Below are 21,415 nucleotides of genomic sequence, written 5' to 3' on the forward strand. Positions count from 1 at the left end.
TGGGGGAAACATTTCTCACTGTGGGATTGATGGGGAAAAGAAAAAAAAACTCGTACCTCAAGTGATATGATTTTGCTTGCAGGTGCTGTAATAACCCAGAGACATTCGAGACCACCAGGGTAAGGCTCGGGGTACATGGGCGAATTTAGAACCTGGGCACTGGGTTGGGCCATGAGTTCTCCTCCACACTTCACTGGCTCTGCACAGGAAAAGGAAGGGAGAAAATGATGAGGCTTACAGGTGATGGCATTGAATATTTGAGGCTAAATATGTTCTTCACGACCATTGGATTAGGATTAAAATTTTGTAGGCATGACAGAACTAGTTGCGCCTTGTGTGTAAGGACAGGCTGTAAACGTGCAATGCCCATACCCGTCTTCCAGCTGGCTCTGAAGCCCCTCTTTTCAGCCGATGCATCTGTCCGAAACTTGATGATCATCAAATTGGACGCCGTCATAAAGGACTTTGAGTTGAGGTCCTGCTTCCCAGACAGGGTGACCAAGGAGACACTTGACTCTTCCGTTCTGCCTCCAGACAAGACTTGCACCGTATCAAAGTTGGCTTCAGTTTCAAACTCTGAAAACTAGATGCAAATACAAATGAAAACAAAATAAACATACATATATCACTTAAGCACTTAACAAACTACTGTTCAAGCTCATCACAGCAAGTGCTTTGTTATTTTAGGCTGGTAGTCTTGCTTCCTGTATTTTTTTAGGGCAAGGCAAACTGGAGATGCACCAGATCGTTGATGTTTCATTGCACTTTCGTTCGGGTGGACAGTCAGCATGTGCTCCCGTTTTTCTTTTTTTCTTTTTCTCAATAAGTTCACTCACTTGTAAAACAATTCCGGTACCCAAAGGGCCTTCCAGTGTCCACTTGCAGTCGAGATTGGGCTCATACTTGTTCGGGTAGTTTGGTGACTGAATGGAATCTCCCGAGCTTTGCATGTAAAAGTGGCATGATTCTGTAATTGAAAGAGTTGCATGAGATTTTCATGTCTATGCTGACATGGTTAGCAACTGCAATTTCAATGTACAGTCACAAGCAAAAATTTACAAACCTGTACAATAACGGCAATTTTGGAGAATTTCTCATTCGCATGGCAGCCTGGCAGCTAATGCACGTGTTTTTGGGAGGATTTATGTATTACGCAACTAGTTACACTCATACTAGCAGTGATAAGAAATTCCCTCAAATTGGCAATCCCATGGACAGTACGTTTCTGCTCATGACTGTGCAATAACATACAGTCTTAGGTGTAGCTGGTGTAACTAAAAATTATACACAGATACACACACACACACACAAATTGGATTAGAATTCATTTCTGAACCAGACCTTGGGGCTGAGGTTAAAAAGGGATATAGTCGCCACATTTAGTTCACTTTTTTTCAGTGTTGTATCCTGCATGCCTGAGATTTGATAAATGAGAAAGCATGGATCAGGGAACTTACTGGGACAGTTCATTTCGTCTGATTCATCACCGCAGTCATCCTGGCCGTCACACATCCACCTGTTGTTGAGGCACTTGCCATTGCTGCAGAGAAATGAACCTGCGCAAGGAGATGAAGGTTTTGTGAAGCAACCTGTGTTTACTGAGGCTCAAAGCGCGGCGTTCGGCGCCGGCGGCAGCACGTGGGTGGATTTACCGGACGAAGACCGCCGCTGCCTGATCGAGCTCCGAGTCTGTCGCCCCGCAATGAATGTAAAGCGATGAGTACGTGGTGCATCGCTCGCGAAACCTAACCAAAATTTCTTGCATGATATGTTCGCTCGTTCAATAGCTGTCTACCTCCGTACGTGTAGATGGTGTGCATTTCTCACAGCGTGAAGGGTACTTTAATTTCGCTGAAACGACCTAGCTGTTTTGTTAAGGAGGCTGAACCGATCGCCGTCGTTGGGTTAATTGATGTTAGTATGTTAACATACTAGCGTGCGAGCAAAGTTTAAAGTTTCCGCGTGAACGAGCGAGAGGATTTCATGGAGGGAAGTCATGGGAAAATTTCTCTCCATAAACGGAACGAGCATTGCAATTAACAAGCACGACCGGCAAGTCCGTACGAAGTTGTGAGCGCATGTCCTGCTTTCGACGTACCCCTGAACAGCCCGGTGAAGTTGTACGTGTTAATGGTGTTAACGCTTTTAATATAAATTTTCTACATGTATGTATTCCTTAACTGCATCCACACTAGCTCATCAGCAAACGTACCTGCCGAGACAAAATTTATAAAGAGATGTAACAAGCGCGCACAACGAGTAAATATCACCATCAACTTCATAAATATGAAGAAGACATAGCTAAGTCTCTTCATCGGCCGTTTGCTGATGAAAAAGCTTTAGTCGCAGCTAAGAGTAACTCAAATAGTGATGAAAAGTGCGTTATGACGACCTTAGCGGCCTTAGAGCCGATACCACGTAGCACCAGGTAAACCACATGCATGACGCCGTCATGGCAACAGTGTGAAAAGCGGCCCCAATCGCTGCTCCCGTATTACGAGAGTTAGATGCGCTTTCAGAAAGCGTTCCACGCTATTAAACCACGCCCCATTCAACTCATGTTCGCGAGCACCTTCTCGCCATCGTAAGCATTAGTGAGCTTTTCCGCGGTACTCCAGTGCCTTACTGCGGGGAGGAAGCTAACCGCCCTCTCCACTTCTACGCCGAGGCAATCCCGTGGTCAGTCTTCACCGCAATGCACTCGAACACCAATCAATGGCGGCAATAATACGAATTCGACGAATGACAGCACCGCGCGTACTATTTCCCTCAAAAATATGATCTACGATGTGGCCCTGCGCAATGCAGAACGTCGTGCTTGCATTGCGTGATGCCAGGACCATCGCATGTTCGATATCATCAGTCGCCAAAATTTCATTGTAGGATGCATAGATTGGTCAAGAACAGGTAGCATGTAGCGACATTTCGCTCATGAATGTTCACAGCATCTGTGTTGCTAATTAAACCACTTAATCAACAGTTTTAACCCTGTTAATTATATGCGCTTGGTCATCGCAGGCGGCACCTGCGCATGCAATCTCCTCAGCACGATATGATCCATGAGGCGTCGTGGCTTCGTTCCCTTCAAGTTGTCATTCAACTAACCTAACTCCGCCCCTTGACACCGCATCGATTAGCATGCCTCTGCACAGAATGATGAACGTCACGCTGGATTACGCCGTCTGTGCACGGCCGGGAGCGGAATTTCTAATGGATGTTTGAATTTCGTTCACGGCAGGAAAAAAACAACTTCCGCATGCTTCAGGTGAAGTGCGTCTGAATGAAACGGTGATAGATACGACTCGACCGAAGTACGTCCCCCCCCCCCCTTTTTTTTTTTTCGCGAACCAACAATAAGCATATTTCTGACGCCAATACGACGTCAGACTCAATACCCACAGCTGTACCAGCAGCGAAACGTTTATCCTTCTGCGTGATGGCCTATTAATCGAGGCGGTGCTGGCGTGATGCTTCCCCAAGGTAAAGCGCGCGCATTTTTTATCAGAGTGGGACAGTATAAAAGCACGTAGTAATGGCCTGGAAAGCGGGACAAGCGCACAAACGATGTATGGCCCAAATGGACGTCTATAAGGAATCACGGAGAATATAGAGGCTGCTTATCCCGCATAAACGAAATAAGAAAACTGATGTACAAGTAAAAAGAAATGGGACCTTGGAATACCAAGACACGGAGTTATTTTTCTCTCCTGCGTGCATCTTGTTTTGAATGTTAAGGGTGACGTTGTATTGCAACGATAAATGTATTTTTTGAAGGTCCCCTTTACCCTACTTCCGTCCTGGTCGAAAGTCGGAAAGTTCAAGAGACTATATATATTCAAACTTGAGAAGCACCTGCAGTACTCTATAACTATTTATGAGGAGATTTATATTACTTTACTTAGGCTATTTCTTTCGTCTTTGTTGCTCAAGAATCCCACTACTCGACGTGCAGCCTTCCTTGCCGGCTCTAGCTGGCAGTTAATTTTGCTAAAGTGTAGTCAACTGGACCCCGAGTATTCTATAAGGCAACGAAATACATTGCCAACACGTTTCCGCCACGTCGCGGTTCGCTCGGAAAAAGTGGCGAATGTTGCATGCCATCTTATTCTGTAGAAGCGGGTTTTCTGGGCTTGCGTGGAATAAGTACGTATTGGTGATCATGCTGCAGTCGGTAACAGCAGTAAACAAGCAAGACAGAATTGACACTAATTGCTGCTATATCATCAGGCCCGACTCGACGAATATAAAGATTTCAGAGGCGCTAATCGAGTTCTTTCGTGCCGGCCTGGAGACACCCGAGACGAAAAACCATCAAAATTATAATCAACCTGTCGATGCCCACTGCAAAACGAAGACCACTTCCGTAGGCTTTTTGCCCTCCGAATCTCACCTCTTCAGTGCCGAGTTCTTCTCTGTACGCTCCTATCATCTCTTTCCGCCTCTAAGTGGCCGCTCTGTACTTCAGGTAGTACACCTGTTGCCGATCTCTGTAATCCATGTCGGACTCAACAGAATTTTTTTCCCCCATAATTCGAGCTTGGGTGCTTTCTGTGCTAGTTTGTTCTGTACTCCATACGTCCATTTAAATGGGCCGAAAGACGCACCGCCACAGTCCGCACTGGTGCATGTGTACATGTAGCGACAGAAGCTTTGGGAGGCTAAGGACACGTGATTTGCTTCCGTGCTCTTTCAATCGGGCTGCGCTCGCTAAAATGATTCGTGCAGTATTCGCTTCTCCGATTTTTGAGTGCAAATCGAGTCCACGTACGGCTTCCTCTCCACCCAAAAAAGGGGTGTGGGAGCACACGCACGGCCGCTGGATGAAAGCGCGCCCTTAATCCAGCGGCCGTGGCAGACGAAAGGTTCAGGGCCGGCTATGGCGGCACCCTGCAACCAAGGTTTCCTGGAGTTATCAGCGATAGGCTGCAGCGCCGTAAAATTACGCGCCGCTTCACTAGGGCCGCACGGGAACTTTAGGATGCCCCACGAACTTTCCGAGCTTGACGAAGCGGTTCTTCATCGCGTGCGGCGGAATGCCGCTTACACAGTCATTTTCGCTTCGAGCTGCAACAGGCCACTTCCCCCCTCTGCACCCTTTGCGGCGTGCGCGAGCACTTGAACCACGTATGATGTGAATGTGCGCGGTACACAGTCCCTCCTGGTGTCCCTGGGCAGCCGCTTTCGAGAAGACTAACGCTAAGGGACGTGTTAGGACCCCTGTCTAACTCTAAACGAGCTTCCCGAGTGACAAAAGCTCTATACCCGCCGCGGTGGCTCAGTAGCTAAGGCGTTGTGCTGCTGAGCACGAGGACGCGGGTTCGGTTCCAGGACGCGGCGGCCGCTTTTCTGATGGAGGCGAAAAGCGAAAACGCCCTGTGTACGAGATTTCGGCGAACGTTAAAGATCCCCGGGTGGTCAAAATTAATCCGGAGCCCTCCACTATGGCGCGCCTCATCTCCTGCGTTACGTCGGCGCGTTAAACCGTACAATCAATCAATCAAAAGCTCTACTGACTTTCCTTCTAAGTACAGGACTTGATCAGACTCTCTGGATAGGGCTTCATTAGTGGGCGCATCATCGTCCTCATAGTGCTCATCATCACTTCATCAATTTCACATCTCTTCATACATAGAGCCTTCGCCAGGCTAACCTCACCAGTAGTACCGTTCTCTCTCCCTCGCTCTCTATGGTTGTCGCGAAGTGCAGGCGAAATCGGAGAGAGAGGGCACAAGATGCGTTCAGCGCGGCACTGACCTTCGGGGCACGCGGGCACCTGGCAGATGAAGGGCAGGAGGGCCTCGCAGGGGGCCAGGCGCCACTCCTGGGCGCGCTCGGTGAGGCGTGCCTGCACGCACTGTCCGTCCTTGGGCCGCGGCTGGTCCAGCGCCCAGTGGCCGACGTACTTGGGGATGAAGTAGCCGCTCGAAGACTCCAGCGTGTTCGTGGACAGGTCGTCCACGGACTTGAGACCTGCGCGCCACGAGGCCCTCATTTCGTAGCCGCAAAGGCCTCGCTTCGGCTTGCAGCGTGTGAGGGGGCACTCAGTTAAGTTGTAAGCGGCACGACTGGCTAAGCCGATGGCCTTTAACCGCAGTTGAAATCGATGGCCATTACAGTTGCACATTTTTTTTCGGCGTCGCAAACGCGTGAATGTCTGCAGTGTGTTTTATAGTCCAATACTTAGGAAAAGCTCGCATAGGCTACGTTAAAGGGATAGACAACCGATTTTCGTGGAGGTTGACCACTCTATCTCACATGAAAGCCAGCGTTTTATATAGTGGGGTTGTTCTGTCCCTTTAAGCAAGATGGATGTGTTGCGTGTGTTTTCTTTTTTTTTTTTTTTCATTATTCGAACTTTTGGTTAAGTATTTATTTTTTGGAAAACTGCCGGAACACAGCGAAGGGGGTGGGAATGCAATTTTCAGTCCCTTCCCTTCGCCAACCATCCTCTTCATGCGGATCCCATGAGCACGCCTGTGCTTGCGCCGTTTGCTATCGAGAACGGCAGGTTGCTGTGGTGGGCCTTACTTTCTTTTATACTGGTTGCATGCGTCGTCAGCAATGCTACGGGTTATTATCAATGCTCCTAGTACATAAAAAGGGCATTCCCAGACTTACCTATCCAGTACGCACTCTGCGGCACATCCTTGAGACCAGTAGTTGCGAGACTTCTTGTGAAATTATTTTGATTGTAATTTAATATTAACGCTAGCTGGCTGCCGTACCTGAAAATAGACCAAGCAAATAACATTCATCAGGAGCAGAACCCCCTCAGCAGAAAAAATAATAACGAGAAGTCGTGTAACGCAAGTTGCAGAGGTCGTGTGCGAACCATCTTAGAGGGGCCCTGCAACACTTTTTTCAACTTTTTCCGAAATCTTAAATGCTTGCAGAACTTAGTCAACCAACACATCCAGTACTTAGATTGGGGGGTCACAAAGTACCTCAGCCAAAAATTACTGCTCTATGCCCATCAGATAACTTAGAAACCTGCTCAAAATATTTTTTTTTCTATTTCCCGGTCTTGGCGTTCTTCGACCGATGGAATTACGTCATCGCAGCGGGGTAGCGGCCATTGGCCGGCTTTCCTTCAGCTGTACCAATGGACGCATTCGATAGCCACTTTAAATAAAGAAAGCCACAAAAGCGAAGCAGAACTATAACAATAACTAACTATAGCTTTCGCAGTGCATCCAGACGCGAAGGGGAGAGTGAAAGCGTTTATCGAAAGTGTTGCATGCTGAGAGTCCCTTTAAAGGGTCCATGAAGACAAAATACAATTTTGGTTTATTCCAAAGTTTGCCACGTACGAATAGCAGTCATGCGAATTTTAACTCGAATTTCGCTTTCTTTTTTCCCTCCCCCCTTTCCCCGCCGAGTATCATGTCGGTTTCGAAATTACGGCAAACATCTCGGCTTTCACTTCTAATAAAGAGCCTTCTCTCTCTCTCTCTCTCTCTCTCTCTCTCTCTCTCTCTCTCTCTCTCTCTCTAGGAAAAATGATGAAAGGGTGGCTACTCACTAGCCACTTTCTTGCCCTGCTTCCGTGACGTCACAGTGACTATTGTTTTCTGCGATTGAACAAATCCGACAAAAGCTACCGCCAATAAAATGACTGCGCATTTATAGTGGTGCATTTTCTTCCATTTGATCGAACCGCTTGAATGCTAGCATGGGGTTAGCCCACTGATTACTCTGTTTTTGGTATTCCACCAATGATGTCACTGCTGACGCCGCGTATAGCGGGAAATTTGAAAGCTTGTTGAGCTCTGATCTTTTTTTGGTGAAGGCAACGTCCTTCGGGGCTGGAATGGAGTTGAACAAATTATCAAAAGCTAGTTATTTCAAATAAAACAGGAATGTTGGTTGTCTTCTCGGGCCCTTTAGGAATTAAGCAGCTTTTAAACAAGATGAGAAATGGAAAAGAAAGGAAACGGGGAGTGGGCGTTCACCTATAGAGCTCACATTCATGTTACGCTGCATCTTCCCCGCAGGGAGGCTTGTTTCCAGTAATATGTAAGATAATAAGGACATACTCCACCTGGGGCAAATTTACTCTCTTGCCAACTTTTTCTCTTGTTTTTAACTTTGGGTGCATTCTTTTAGCGGCAATATATAGAGAATTTGCGAAAGGTTGACGGGGGCCTAAAGTGGAAATGTTAATGGCATAATAATTTTGTCCAAATATGAAGGGGGCCTTGCTGCTTCGAAAGGATATACGGCGGTGGACATCTTCCACAGTTGGTGAGGTGGGAGTGTTTAAAACTAGGTATATGGCCTTAATAATCATCGATGCAATCAAACAACACACACCCATCCCGCACCCTTTCAACGCCCTACAGAAAAACTAGGGTGTTGCATTCGGTCAACACCTTTTTTGCCAAAAAACAAAGGGGTAAAGCTACAAATTAGGGTGTTGAAACCGAAGAAAAAGGGTGGAAAAGACCTCCAAACACCCTTTTTAAACCTATACTACACCCTTTCGGTCACAAAGGGTGTAAAAAAGTTTAGTGTGTATTTAATTTGGACCCATCGCGCACACGTGAACGCAAAATACCTCGAGAGCGCGAACAAACGTGCGCACAGAGCAGGACAGGTCATATCCCTCTACTGTAACGAAATAGGTCAATCTGACGGTTTCATGAAGTCGTTACTTGTCTGCTTAGTTACTGCTGCAGTTAACCGTGCAGAATGAATGGCCACTGTTGGAAACGCCGAAATTTGTTTCAAGGTAAATCGGAAAGTAATGTTGCGACATAAAGTAAAAAAAAAAGAACATTCAAGATGTCTCACACATGTATGTGCCCGTGCAGGCGAAAAGGCACAACTATTTCGCTACAGGAAGTGCGCGTGGGGCGAACAATATCCTTCGGCCTTGTATTTTTAACCACGCGAACCGTGCCGACGAGGCAACGTTTTGCATAACTCATGCGAAATACATGACACAACGTATGCTAAGCTATGGGACGCCACCGAGTGGAAATAGAATGGGAGGCGCACACAGCGGCATGCGTCCACTGCCGGGATTACGCGTGCACAGCGTTCCGTTTCCCAGCGTTTCCGAGCAGCGTCTTCCGGTTGCGTGCACGGCGGCCCGGAGTCAGCGCGCGCGCTTGTCTGGCTGCGTCTCACGACGTCGGTGAGGACACTTCCTACTATCCAACCTGTTTTCCTCGAGTGGCGCGCGACGGCGGCTGACCTCAGGAACCACGCTGTCGCACGCGGTCGCCGCAACCGCGTGTCTCAATACATTCCTCCTCTCAGGATCCGCGCAGCGGGGTGCAAGCCCTTCACCCCGCGGACCGAGACATCCGAGGCATCCACAAACGCCATGCCTCGGGCTATTCGTCATACTCTTGAACGCGCACGCACGCGCAAAGCGGTGGCGTATTTCTCACGATTGAAGACGTAGCCTACGCTGATGCGTGGCTGCGCGTGTTCCGCGCGTTTTCTCTTTTCCCCGGTGTTTCGCACACTTTTCCCAGCACGATTTCGACTGAATGTCACAACCTGCAGGCCGCTCCCAATCGCTCGTCGTCCTCACAGCGCGAGTCGTTTGCTCCGCGTCGCACAACGACGCCAACCGGTGTCACTGCATTTCAGATGTCAGTGCACCTCTCGGATAAGTTATCGTGGTGGGCGGTATGCAAAAACAAAAACGAAGAAGAAGAATGAAGGTGGGGAGGTGTAAGTATTCTTCCCTAAGCTGACCAAATGGCGGACTGTGTTGTGTGTCGCGCAGTGGCGGGCGCTCCTTTTCCTCGTGCGCTGCTTGGCGGCAGGGGTGGTGCTGACGGGTGTGCGGCTGCCCGTATCAGTCTACTACGGGCATGTGGTCGTGGTCCTGTAACGGTCTTTTAACGGATCTGCTTTCGGAGGGGCATCGCCACGAGGCTGCGCAGGTGCATTCACAATGGCGCGCTTACAAGGTTACCCAGCTCGAAGATCGCCGCGAAATCGTGAGGCTAAAAGCGGGAGAGGAAAGCGCCCCCTCAGTAATGACTCGGCGGTACCGTCCTCCAGGCGCTGCTGCACTTCTAAGCACTCGCTGCATGCGCCAGGTCACGCGGACATTATTTTCCTCCGCGTCTCGCCGCCTTTCCTTACGTCTGGCGGCCCGCGCTGGCAGAAGAAGAATAAAGAAGAGAAGAACGATTGGCTGGAAAGGGGCACTAAATCGGCATTGCGCACCCAAGTTAAACCGTGAATTCGCGAACCGCCGGAACACCTCCAAGGGGTGTGAAGTGGTGTGGCTGTAGCCTCTTGAAAGCGGCACAGACCTGAGTCCGTCGTAAGAATCCAGCATTACGTATTGTGCGGTCGGCGCCGCCGGAATCCTGCCCCGGGCACAAAAACCATCTCGGTGTTGACGTACCGCTCGAACAAAATAGAAACAAATTCAAATGCAAATTTTGGGGGTCTTACGCGAAGAAGCTGCACCTGAGCGCGCCGTAGTGGAAGGCTCCTGATTAACTTCGACCACTTCGATATCTTTAACGATTGCAGAAATCTCCACACATGGGCGTTTTTGCTTTCCGCCTCCATCTCAAAGCGGCCGCCGCTGCCAGGAATCGAACCCATGTTCCATGGGCTCAGCCGCACAACGCTTAAACACTGAGCCGCCGTGGCGGGTCAAAATCGAAGCAGCTAGCACACCAGTATATACGGTGCAATAATAATAATAATAATAATAATAATAATAATAATAATAATAATAATAATAATAATAATAATAATAATAATAATAATAATAATAATAATAATAATAATAATAATAATAATAATAATAATGGCCAAAGTAGACAGCGAGGATAGCAACCGACCGGGATCGGCTTCACCCCTTCATGAAGACTGTGCAGTTGTGAAAGCAGCGCCGCTATTGGGGTTATACTTAAACTTGGATGGTAAGCAGCCTTGTCTAAAAACTTTCCTTGTATACTTCCAAATCCTGAGGTGCACTTTAGTATGCAATACTATGGTTAATCCAGCTATTCGCGCTTTCAGTGGTTGCAAGGTGCTTCGAAGGGCTGCTTAGGCCGCCCCTCATGTTTTCCCAAATTGGATGCGCAGTTGTAATTTCTCATACATACATACACACACATATATATATATATATATATATATATATATATATATATATATATATATATATATATATATATATATATATATATATAATATATATATATATATATATATAGAAAATAAGGGTTGGCAGTCAAGAAAACCTCGGAAAGCAAAGGAGAGGTTGTGGTGGGTCATAGAAAGAGATGAAGAATTTTTTGAGTCGAAAAGAAAGTGGTGAAAAAATGCCCGCCGGGTGGGATCCGAACCCACGACCTCCAGAACACCGGTCTGGTGCGATAACCACTACGCTACCGGCTGGGCTGTTTCCCCAGCACTTTCTCGGGTATTTATGTTAAGGTATTTTTGTTTCCTGCACTTGGGGGTGGTAGCCAGCGCCACTCGGACTACTCGGGGTGAAGGGGACCTTCTTTTTAACCCCCGGGTCGTGACTCGAGTGCCTACGACATGTCGAGAGTGGTCGACCAGCGTTGAACCCTCTTAAGCTCCCTTTGGCACCAAGACTGCCAGAACAGAGGCCCTCGCTAAGCATGTAGCGAATCAGAAAATGGGAAATGAGGGGCTCCTTGAAATAAGACAGAAAATAAGGGTTGGCAGTCAAGAAAACCTCGGAGAGCAAAGGAGAGGTTGTGGTGGGTCATAGAAAGAGATGAAGAATTTTTTGAGTCGAAAAGAAAGTGGTGAAATATATATATATATATATATATATATATATATATATATATATATATATATATATATATCCAATAGCAGGCTGAGTCCTGGCCCAAGTTTTTGAATAAAGCGAAATTGTATGCTGCCGTCGTGTTCCCATAAAATGGCGTGCTGTAGAAAGGGAAGGTTAAATTTGAAATCGCTTATTAAGTTAGCGCTTAAATCTGCAGGGCTGATTTATGGAAATTGCATTTCTGTAACGCCTGCCACCATGTTTCCGCTGGTCCACTCGCTTTTTTTTTTTATACGTGCATTATTCGTATTTAGCTTTTCTGCGAAACTCTGGCGACGTGCAAGAAAGCCAACCCAAGGGCATTCGCAATCGTGTGCATTGCGTTTGAGCCAATTTTCCTTCGGGATGTTAATTTGAAATTTTAGAATAGTCGGAGAATTAAGTGTTTCGAATAGTAAGAGTCTGATACAAATTTTATCGACTAGCAAGTTCTGCTTGCAAGTTGTTCAGCTTCGAATATTCGCACAGCACTACTGTTAATACTCTGAAAATGCTCCCCGATGTTTATCATCAATTCCTGCCACAAATTGTAAGGCATGTAAGATGACGGATGACAGTGTTTGTTAGGTTAAGCCCGTTTTCTTTTGAGTCCGACAGAGCACAACATGGTCCGGCTGGGCCTGTCGTGCTCTGTCGGGGGGGCCCTGTCGGGCCAAGTTGGACGCCGAGGTCGAATTCGCTACCAAAGCAAAAGCTTGTGCGTTAAGCGGGACCACGAGCAGCCTCGTTGTGGCGCACCCCCACGTCCCGTCCATTGTCGGTAAGCGGCTGGTATAGCAGTAGCGGCAGGGTCCTGCGCAATCGGATTGCGCGTAGGTATCAGGCGTGTACGGGGGAATCTCAGCGGGTACGAAGCCGTCCGCATTTTTGACCCAGATACCGGGAGACGTGAGGTCACCAGCGCCGCAGCCCTTTGGCGCGTCCGGCGGCGGAGGCATGCGGCCCACAGGGAGCGTCTCGAGACGGCGACCTGCTCGCGGGGTAAACAGGTTCCACGGGGCCTCGCTTCTCCTCGGAGCACCTCGGCAAGCGCTCGCTTGCTCCTGCTGCACTGGGCGGGCCCGAGCACGGATGCTACACGTGCCCCGCCCCCGACGAGCAACGGAAGCACCGCTGTTCCTTTGTGCGCATGGGCGCGATCCGTCGTGTCTCCCCAGAAGGTGCCGAGAAACGCCGAGGGGGCGACGCAAGAGACACATTGCCGAAGTTCGCGAACGTTCCAACTCAGTGCTGTCGGGTGCCGAAGGTGCACGTGCGCCATCTAGTACCAATTTCCTGGTTGCGGCGCTGTTCCGGTTGACGCAATGAGCAAGAGTTCCCGTGTGCAAGAGATTTCGGGGCACGTTGAGTTATCCCGAGTGGCCCAACACAATCCGCATCCCTCCGTAACAGGGCGCATGGGAGTCGCGAGGTACAGTGCCGAGGTACTCCCGCAAAATACCAATGCTGTGGTTTGACACTCCAACGCGCCCCCCAGTCGGTGGGAGCCCGATGCAATCGCATGGATTCGTGCGGTATCTTTGTAAGGAGAGCTGGAGAGAAAATGTGTATGCAGCGCGGTTTAATCACGCGATGGTATTTTTAAATATAGATTGTTTATCTTTTCGTTTATAAAACCTAAAAATTATTGGGATTTCCATTTGTGGCTCTCCTCTTCCCCGCCAACATGAGGTTCGGCCCGATGCGCGTGCCTCGCTCCGGCTTTAGAAGCCCACAACACGGCGTTTCTCGCACGTCCCTTGCTTCCCGTGCCAGCCCTGCTTTGCGTCCTAACCACCTCAGTGGTCGCGATTGATCGCTTTAGCAGCGGTATCGGCTGCCTGTCGCTTTTGTTGTCCACCAGAACCGGCATTTCGTCGCCGTCATCTGTACCCCATCCTGTTCTGCCGCCTACTCTGCCCTGCACTCGCGTCACACCCCATTTTGCTCGAGACGCTCCACTACGGGCGCACGGGTAGAGTGTACTAGAAGGAGAAAGTACACTCTAGCACGGGCAAAGAGAATCCAGCCGGCACCGTGTTGACTTCAGGGATTCATACCCACCCCCCAGCACCCCTCAGAAGGATTTCGACACTCCCCCAAGAAAGGTTCCACAACCACGTGCACCCTGCCCAGGGATACATACACACCCCCTCAGGAGGATTTCGACCAGTGGCGGTCCCAAGGGGGGGGGGGGGCGCAGGGGGCGATCGCCCCCCCACCCCTCCCCAAGAGGTCCTCAGCTTCTTATTTTTTTTTTAAGCATTCCACTTGCCCGAGGTTAAATACCACTTGTGCGAGGCCGCAAACGTGTTGCGACCGTCAGAAATGCGGGCTCGAGCTGTCCGTTGCACCACCTAAGAGGCGCCAAAAACCACTGTGTCGCTAAGTGATTTGTGCACAAGCGGGTTACACAGCATACGCGCACACGCCTGCATGGTTATCACCTCTTCCACAGAACTGGCGCAAGGAGGGGAGCGGTTATTTAGGCTCGGCTTGACGTCCCCTCTCCACACGCGCTCTGTCGTTCTCTGTTCTTCTCTGGTCAGAGTACTTCAGTGTGAAGGACTCTGACTCGGCGTTGACGGATCGACGGCGCCAATTTTTGCCGACAGGCGCCATCTATTTCTCACGCAATAAAACATCCAAACAGCCAAGACACACTCAACAGTGAGCTTAGGCGCACGCAGGGCGCCTGAGCTCACTGTTAAGCCTAGTCTTTCCGCATGCCTCCATCCACACATAGGGACGTGCGTTACGACGACTCACCTGCGGCAGACTTCCTCTGCTCTCCTCCATGAATGCTGATTACTGAAGAATTTGTAGCAGTAGACGCCATCTTGTGACCAGCCTGCACAAGCGGAATCACAGGCACACGGGTCAGAATTGGAAGCCATATGAACGTTTAAGGTGTTCAAGAGGCAAGGCAGCATGTTTTGTTTTCGCACTGTTGAACGGACACTCCACCCCATGTACAGAGTAAGGGCTCATCCGCACTGGCGGCGCGGGACGCGTTTGCTACGCCTTTGGTGACGTTGTGCTGACGTGGCGTCGTCTTGGCTGCACTGCACTTCTTTCGCAAACGCTTCTCAATCGCGTCGCCAGTGTGAACGGGCCTCGATAGAGCAGGGAAAAAATGCCGTGGTTAAAAGCGGTTAAACCAAGTTTGTCGAGTGATAGCTCGGTTTCCGCGCCGAGAGCGTACAGTGAACGCGCACACATTGCACTGCTAGACAGACCACAGACTCTGCGCGGCGCAGTCGTCGTGTAGGCGCCAATGCGCGGTGAACTTGGATGCATCGAGCGCTTCCTTGTATCACTTTCTGGTGGCACGCGCCCTTGCTCTTTCCCCACATCCCCATTTACACTCCCCTACCCTTGGAACGAACGAGCGATTAGACGCTTTCACTGCGCAACCACATGAGGTGCTGTCTTGACCTTGACCAAGATTGAAGGTCACATTGACGCCACGAACCGTTTTCTGAGTTTGTACCTGGAGTAATGGAGTAAAGCTGCTGGAGAAGTAGCGGTTCCCATGACACTTATCGCGGCGGTGCAAGGGAATTTTTGAAGGACTGAAATGTTGATGATGGTTGGGACGGGGAGGGAGAAAGGGTGTGTCTTTTCCTCTACTGCAACAGCTCGGGGCCTGACCCCGAATACAAATTAGCCATTTTCTGGTTTGCGGGGGCGTCTGTTCCTCTGCTGCAACAGCTCGGGGCCTTACTAACTACGACACGAAAAGCCGTCAGCGGTGAGGAAGAAACTAATTCGACGAAATTCCAGGCCTTCGATCATTCGTTGAGGGGGCTGAAACATTATTACAAATTCTGTCAACAACTCCACCCACACGCGCTCCACATCTTGCATCATTGAGACACTGCCACAAACACATTGTGCAAGTTCGATTGAACTTTCAGTTTTTTTAATGCGATAGCATTAAATGGCACACTGGGCGAAGAAACCTGCGTCAGTGCCTGCGTTAGCAATACATCACCTAAATGCCCCTTGGCTTCGACACGTCATGTGGCTCACCCAGCGGCGCACTAGTCACCAACGAGCCAGGGCTCTCTGCCCGGCGCCCCACCGCACTGACTGCCGGCGCTGCGGTCGCTTCTGCTCCATGGTAGCGTCCAAAATACCGGCATATCCGTTTGGTGCCACACCACTTCCAGAGCGTTGAATTCATCCCAACCGTCGTCATTTATTTACTCATGAGAGCCTCTCGCGGGGTATTACGTGAGGGGGTGGGCAAGGTCGAGGCAAAGCATTCACAAATAGAAATGAATAAATTGGACATAATTGCTCACGCGTTCACAACTCAGAAGTGCTCAGGTGCCCCCGGGTTTGCTGTTTTTTTATTTAAGTACATTATAAGCGTATTACTTTTCCCTACTAAACCGGCTGAGTTCCCGTGTTTCTCAGTTTGAGCGTCCACCGGTGAGATGGGCCTTCATATCTTGGTGGTACGATTCTTAATACGTAGAGTAATCTCAGTCGCGACTCGTACTTATAATTATATGCCCCCACAGCAGCACATACCCACGATTGTGTGCATTGGTGACAACGCTTTTAAGCAGAAATGTATGCTGCTTCAGCGCGCATTACTAAAGACGCTCCCGCCCACGTTGCATGCTTTGGCATGCATCAAGCAATCAATGAAGTAATCAGCCAATTACTTGAGAGCAAACACTAGGACAGTGGACCACAAGAAATACGTGGGCGTATTCTTAAAACTGCGTGCGTACTCTGAAAATTACCAAAGTGTTACATTAATTCTCACTGAGTTGCACATGTATATCAGCAGTAAGACATTGAACAACGCTCTATAAGCAGAAATGCATGCTGCTTTCGCACGACACTCTGGGGTAGGCGCTGCCAAATCGCCTGTTATTTTCGTTTCTCGATTCCCTTCATTTTATTTCACTTTTTCGCCTCCAACGCAGTCCTCCTGAAAACACGCGCTACCGATTATCCCGCCGTTTATGCGGCGCAAAGTGACCCACCAGAATGGCTGCATCTGTTGGACGCGTGCGTCTGCTTGCCAGAGTTTTAACGGACGGCTTATTTTAGCTGCAGTGATGTGCATCTTCTTGGATGACTCCTAACTTTCGTAGGCTGTATTAAGGGAAGTTTTCCATGCAGTAAAGAAAAAAAAAATCCCGCCGAAATAGCTCAGTTGGGAGAGCGTTAGACTGAAGATCTAAAGGTCCCTGGTTCGATCCCGGGTTTCGGCACATACTTCCTTTTTCTGCTGAATACACTTAATTTTATATCACTGATTCACCGTCATTGCGGTCCTCGTGAAAACGCCTGTACGCTCTCATCCCGCCGAAATATCTCAGTTGCTGCTGTATACTATTATGGAAAAAGTAAACTTAGGAAAAATGAAAACCGGGTGTGTAGGACTGGCGTATAAGGAGTGTTCAACAATGCTGGTAATAAATAGGTTAGTGAGCCGTGCAATAAATGTCATGACTTCAGTACGGCAAGGATGCCCGCTGTCCCCTTTACTCTTTTGTTTGCACCTCGAGACGTTTTGTGCTAGCGTAATAAACAGCAATAGTATTCACGGTTTCCAGTTGCAAGCTTGTGAGGTGCGTGTATTGGCATACGCGGATGACATTGCTTTATTTTGTCGTGACCGAAAAAGCATTAATCATGCAGTTGCATTGCTTAAAACGTCCTGCGAGTATACCGGGAGCTCTGTAAATTGGGGCAAGTGCTTGGGATTTCGGCACGGCAACTGGGACGTAACCGCTTTGAAGGTATAAACTGGTGTAGCCAGACGACGACGCTGCGTGATAAAGCGGAAAAGTGGGAAGGGAAGGGGCGTGCGCTGTCGATGTTTGAGCGCGCAACGGTGTGCAACATATCTCTATTTGCGAAACATTGGTACGCTTTGCAAGTGACCCATTGTTCGCACGACAATGTTCAAAGGATGGACCGCGTTTGTGCTGTTTTTGCTTGGGGCTCGTCCTGGGAAAGGACGAGTAGAACGAATATTTTTCGACGAGTACGTGAAGGCGGCTTATCGCTCTCGCATCTTTTTTTTTTGGCACCAAAGTGTTTTATTCCCGGATACGCGAAGATTTCGGTGACGTCATATCCGTCCCGGAAGTGACGCCTGTGCAACGAAACAAGCGTCCTGTAAAGGGTGCACCCCTGCACACAGGGTCTTCTTGCGGAGAAGCAACCTTTAGTACTAAAGAGTGCGTTATACTCAGGGTTGTTCGTTTTCGGGTTTTATATTTGAACACAAAAGTGTTTTATGCCGCGATACCCCAATATTTTACTGACGTCATATCCGTCACGGAAATGACGCCAGTACACCTTTGCCGAAGCGACCCGTCAGCAGGACGCCGCTCGCCAAGCACAGCCACAACACAGCCGCCTACCCGCAAATCATGCTCAGCTGCAGATTTCGTAGTACATTTCACTTTCGTGTTTTACTGACTCCTATGACAGAGGAATCAACCACATTTTTTTATGCGAGTGGTAAATCGGTTTTATTTCTTGCGTAAGGTAAAGGACCCCTTCCTGCGCACTGTCATTTAAGTCAGGTTGGGTAGACTATTTCCCCAATTCATTATTACGTCATGTCAAAGCTACAACGGAGGAGTACACGGGTATTTAAAGGAAGTTTTACAAGCGAAACAATTTCTGTGTGTACGTTTCTCGATGCAGTATTTGAGCTCCGTGTCGAAGAAAAAGCTGTGCAGGGACCGTGCTGAAATAAGTTTTCCGGTTATTTTATACCGATCCATGTTTCCGGTAGGCGCCGGGAAGAGCGTTTTGAAACGTGTTAAAGCTACGGCCGTTCCCCGGGTGTCAAAACGTTTTTCTTTAAACAGCACGCCGGAGTGTTACCAGTTAGAACATAGATGTTAGAGAGGGGTCTGTTCGTGCCACGGGGAGTGGTCTGTTCTCTGTGTAAGAAGCCCGAGATGGTGGAACATGTTTTTTTTTATTGTTGGGATGGGGTGTTTTTGTGGGACGTTCTTCAGCCAACGTTGAAAGAGGGGTTTCTGTTGAAACAGTATAGCATCCTGTTTTAGCGGTGCAAAACTATAATTGAGTTTATGATCTTATGATGTTGCTGGTCCTCCATGGAATATGGATGTCTCGAATGGCGGCTCGTCACTCTGACGTAGACTCAAGGCTGGCAAGGCAGTATTTCTGCGAGAGTGTACAGCGTATTGTAGAAATGTGGAAGATTAAGCAATGTAAACCTGAATGGTTGAAAGAATTTGGAAAGGTATTGTCTGTGCCCCGTTTTTAGTCATGTTACGCTGGCTTAAGTAAAGCCAGCGCTCTTATTATATCTACCGCTGTTTCTAGATTATAAGTGAAACAAACAATAAATAAAGAAAGCCGAAGTAGCTCAGTTGGGAGCGCGTTAGACTGGAGATTTAAAGGTCCCTGGTTCGTTCCCGGGTTTCGGCACGTGTTTCCTTTTTCTTCTCGGTAGACTTTTATATCATTGTTCGCCGTCATAGCAGTCCTCGAGAAAACACCTGTGCCATCTCATCCCGCCGAAATAGCTCAGTTGGGAGAGCGTTAGACTGAAGATCTAAAGGTCCCTGGTTCGATCCCGGGTTTCGGCACGTACTTACTTTTTCTGCTCAATACACTTAATTTTATACCACTTATTCGCCGTCATTGTAGTCCTCGTGAAAATAGCTGTCATATCTCGCCCGGCCGAAATAGCTCAGTTGGGAGAGCGTTAGACTGAAGATCTAAAGGTCCCTGGTTCGATCCCGGGTTTCGGCACGTACTTCCTTTTTCTGCTCAATACACTTAATTTTATACCACTTATTCGCCGTCATTGTAGTCCTCGTGAAAATAGCCGTCAGCTCTCGCCCGGCCGAAATAGCTCAGTTGGGAGAGCGTTAGACTGAAGATCTAAAGGTCCCTGGTTCGATCCCGGGTTTCGGCACGTACTTCTTTTTTTTTCGTGGTACACTTAATTTTATATCACTTGTTCGCCGTCATAGCAGTCCTTGTGAAAACACCTGCGCGGTCTCATCCCGCCGAAATAGCGAACTGGGAAGTGGGAGGGGAGGAATTTTCGTCTTTGCTCGTTCTACGATCTGCAATGTTTTCCTTGTGGCTCGGATATGGTACTTCATGTAAGCACTGTTTGAGCATGCCAGAGTTTCCCCGCTTCTTTCGTGCGTTTGGCGATCGGCGTTCGACAGAATGGGCTGTAGTAATATATTCAAGTGGCTAAAAGACGATGGCATAACTGGGCCCCAAATTTGTTGGTGTCATGCTTTTTCTTTTTGCGGGGCCAGTCTGACCCGTTTATCCGCATCTTTTTACCGACATTAGGAAGTGCTTTGCCTAACTGCATTGCTATGTCTTCGGTTAGTGCTCGTTATAGTGTTGGTCGTTCTTTAAACGGAGTCCTCTACAGCGAACGTGTTAGCCTTTTGTCGGTCAGAAAATTTCGTGTCGTAAACAAAAAACCCGGCAGGCCCAGCAGCTATCGTCCGAGACGCCTAGCGCATGCATCAGGCTGATCAGGCATACAGCATAGAGCTCAGTATTCGTGTCATGCTGTGTTCAGACTATCGACGTAACAGCCACACCATATCGTGAGTTATGGACGTAAAGAAACGGCGTTTCAGGCTCTTCTGTTGGCTGAGACGTCAAATGACGACGTTATTTAAAGATATTACGACAGCTGCGACAACATTCTGAACCTGGCGTCAAGAAAAAAACCGCAACAAAAGCACCGAAACCAAGTAATAGATGATAAGGCGCCTGTCAACAACGGGAAAACCCCCTGCAAAGATTAGGTTTGCAGCTACTCTCAAAAAGTGGGATTGATGTCTTCGAGGACGAGCGCATGCATCAGGTTAGGCAGGACCCAGCATTTGCCGCCAGGAAAGACGAGCGCAAGCGCCAAGCCCGACGAGACAGCGAGGAACATTTCATACACTGCCCCATCAGCATTTGTAGTGGTGTACAACAGCTTCGCTTGACGTCCACTTTCACAGAACGGGATGGCGGCCATTGTTCTAACACGAAAGTGTTTTATTCCCGGATACACCAAGATTTCCCTGACGTCATATCCGCCACGGAAGTGACGCCAGTGTAACGAAGCAAGCGCCCTGTAAAGGGTGCACCCCTGCACAAAGGGTCTACTTGCGGGCAAGCAACCTTTAGTACGAAAGAGTACGGAATTCTTTTGGTTGTTCGTTCTCGGGTTTTATATTTTAACACGAAAGTGTTTTCTGCCGGGATACACCAAGATTTCACTGACGTCATATCCGTCACGGAAAGGACGCCAGTACACCTTTGCCGAAGCGACCCGCCAGCAGGACGTCGCTCGCCAAGCACACCCACGAGACAGCCGCCGACCCGCAAATCATGCTCAGCTGCCGATTTCGCTGGACATTTCAATTTCGTGTTTTACCGATTCCTATGACAGAGAAATCAACCACATTTTTTTATCATCGCTTTCTTTCGGCACGAGTTTTTCGAGAGTTTTTGTATTCTGTGCATTCTGCGACCCGTAAAAAGTTGTCGTGGGGTCTAGTCTAATGTTGTTTCCCGAACCTTTGTATCGTGCTTTGTATCGTTCACGGCCGGGACAAGATGTTCGAAAAGCGTAAA

General features: G+C 48.7%; 1 protein-coding gene and 5 non-coding genes across 8 annotated transcripts in view; 5 read left to right on the forward strand and 1 right to left on the reverse strand.

The window, feature by feature from the left end:
- Uif (sushi, von Willebrand factor type A, EGF and pentraxin domain-containing protein uif) overlaps window positions 1-21,415 on the reverse strand; it is a 134,140-nt gene that overhangs the window by 50,212 nt on the left and 62,513 nt on the right. The window contains exons 3-9 of one of the 3 annotated variants that reach the window (XM_077686135.1): window positions 14,561-14,642; window positions 6,619-6,725; window positions 5,755-5,970; window positions 1,458-1,556; window positions 837-967; window positions 373-583; window positions 57-199 (exon numbers count right to left, since the gene is read on the reverse strand). In XM_077686135.1, the coding sequence (XP_077542261.1) occupies window positions 57-199; window positions 373-583; window positions 837-967; window positions 1,458-1,556; window positions 5,755-5,970; window positions 6,619-6,725; window positions 14,561-14,642 (989 nt within the window). Of the gene's footprint in view, window positions 1-56; window positions 200-372; window positions 584-836; window positions 968-1,457; window positions 1,557-1,652; window positions 2,114-2,212; window positions 2,392-5,754; window positions 5,971-6,618; window positions 6,726-14,560; window positions 14,643-21,415 lie in introns of those variants that run through there. The other 2 variants (XM_077686136.1, XM_077686137.1) reach the window with 2 other exon arrangements.
- Window positions 16,956-17,028, forward strand: Trnaf-gaa (transfer RNA phenylalanine (anticodon GAA)). The gene has a single exon. It is a non-coding gene; the product is annotated as a tRNA-Phe (tRNA).
- Trnas-gga (transfer RNA serine (anticodon GGA)) lies at window positions 19,165-19,237 on the forward strand. The gene has a single exon. It is a non-coding gene; the product is annotated as a tRNA-Ser (tRNA).
- On the forward strand, window positions 19,326-19,398 carry Trnaf-gaa (transfer RNA phenylalanine (anticodon GAA)). Its single transcript has one exon. It is a non-coding gene; the product is annotated as a tRNA-Phe (tRNA).
- Trnaf-gaa (transfer RNA phenylalanine (anticodon GAA)) lies at window positions 19,492-19,564 on the forward strand. The gene has a single exon. It is a non-coding gene; the product is annotated as a tRNA-Phe (tRNA).
- Window positions 19,658-19,730, forward strand: Trnaf-gaa (transfer RNA phenylalanine (anticodon GAA)). The gene has a single exon. It is a non-coding gene; the product is annotated as a tRNA-Phe (tRNA).

Source organism: Haemaphysalis longicornis, unplaced genomic scaffold (genome assembly GCF_048455015.1).
Source record: "Haemaphysalis longicornis isolate Haplotype H1 unplaced genomic scaffold, Haemaphysalis longicornis Haplotype H1 scaffold_1, whole genome shotgun sequence".
Classification (NCBI taxonomy): domain Eukaryota; kingdom Metazoa; phylum Arthropoda; class Arachnida; order Ixodida; family Ixodidae; genus Haemaphysalis; species Haemaphysalis longicornis.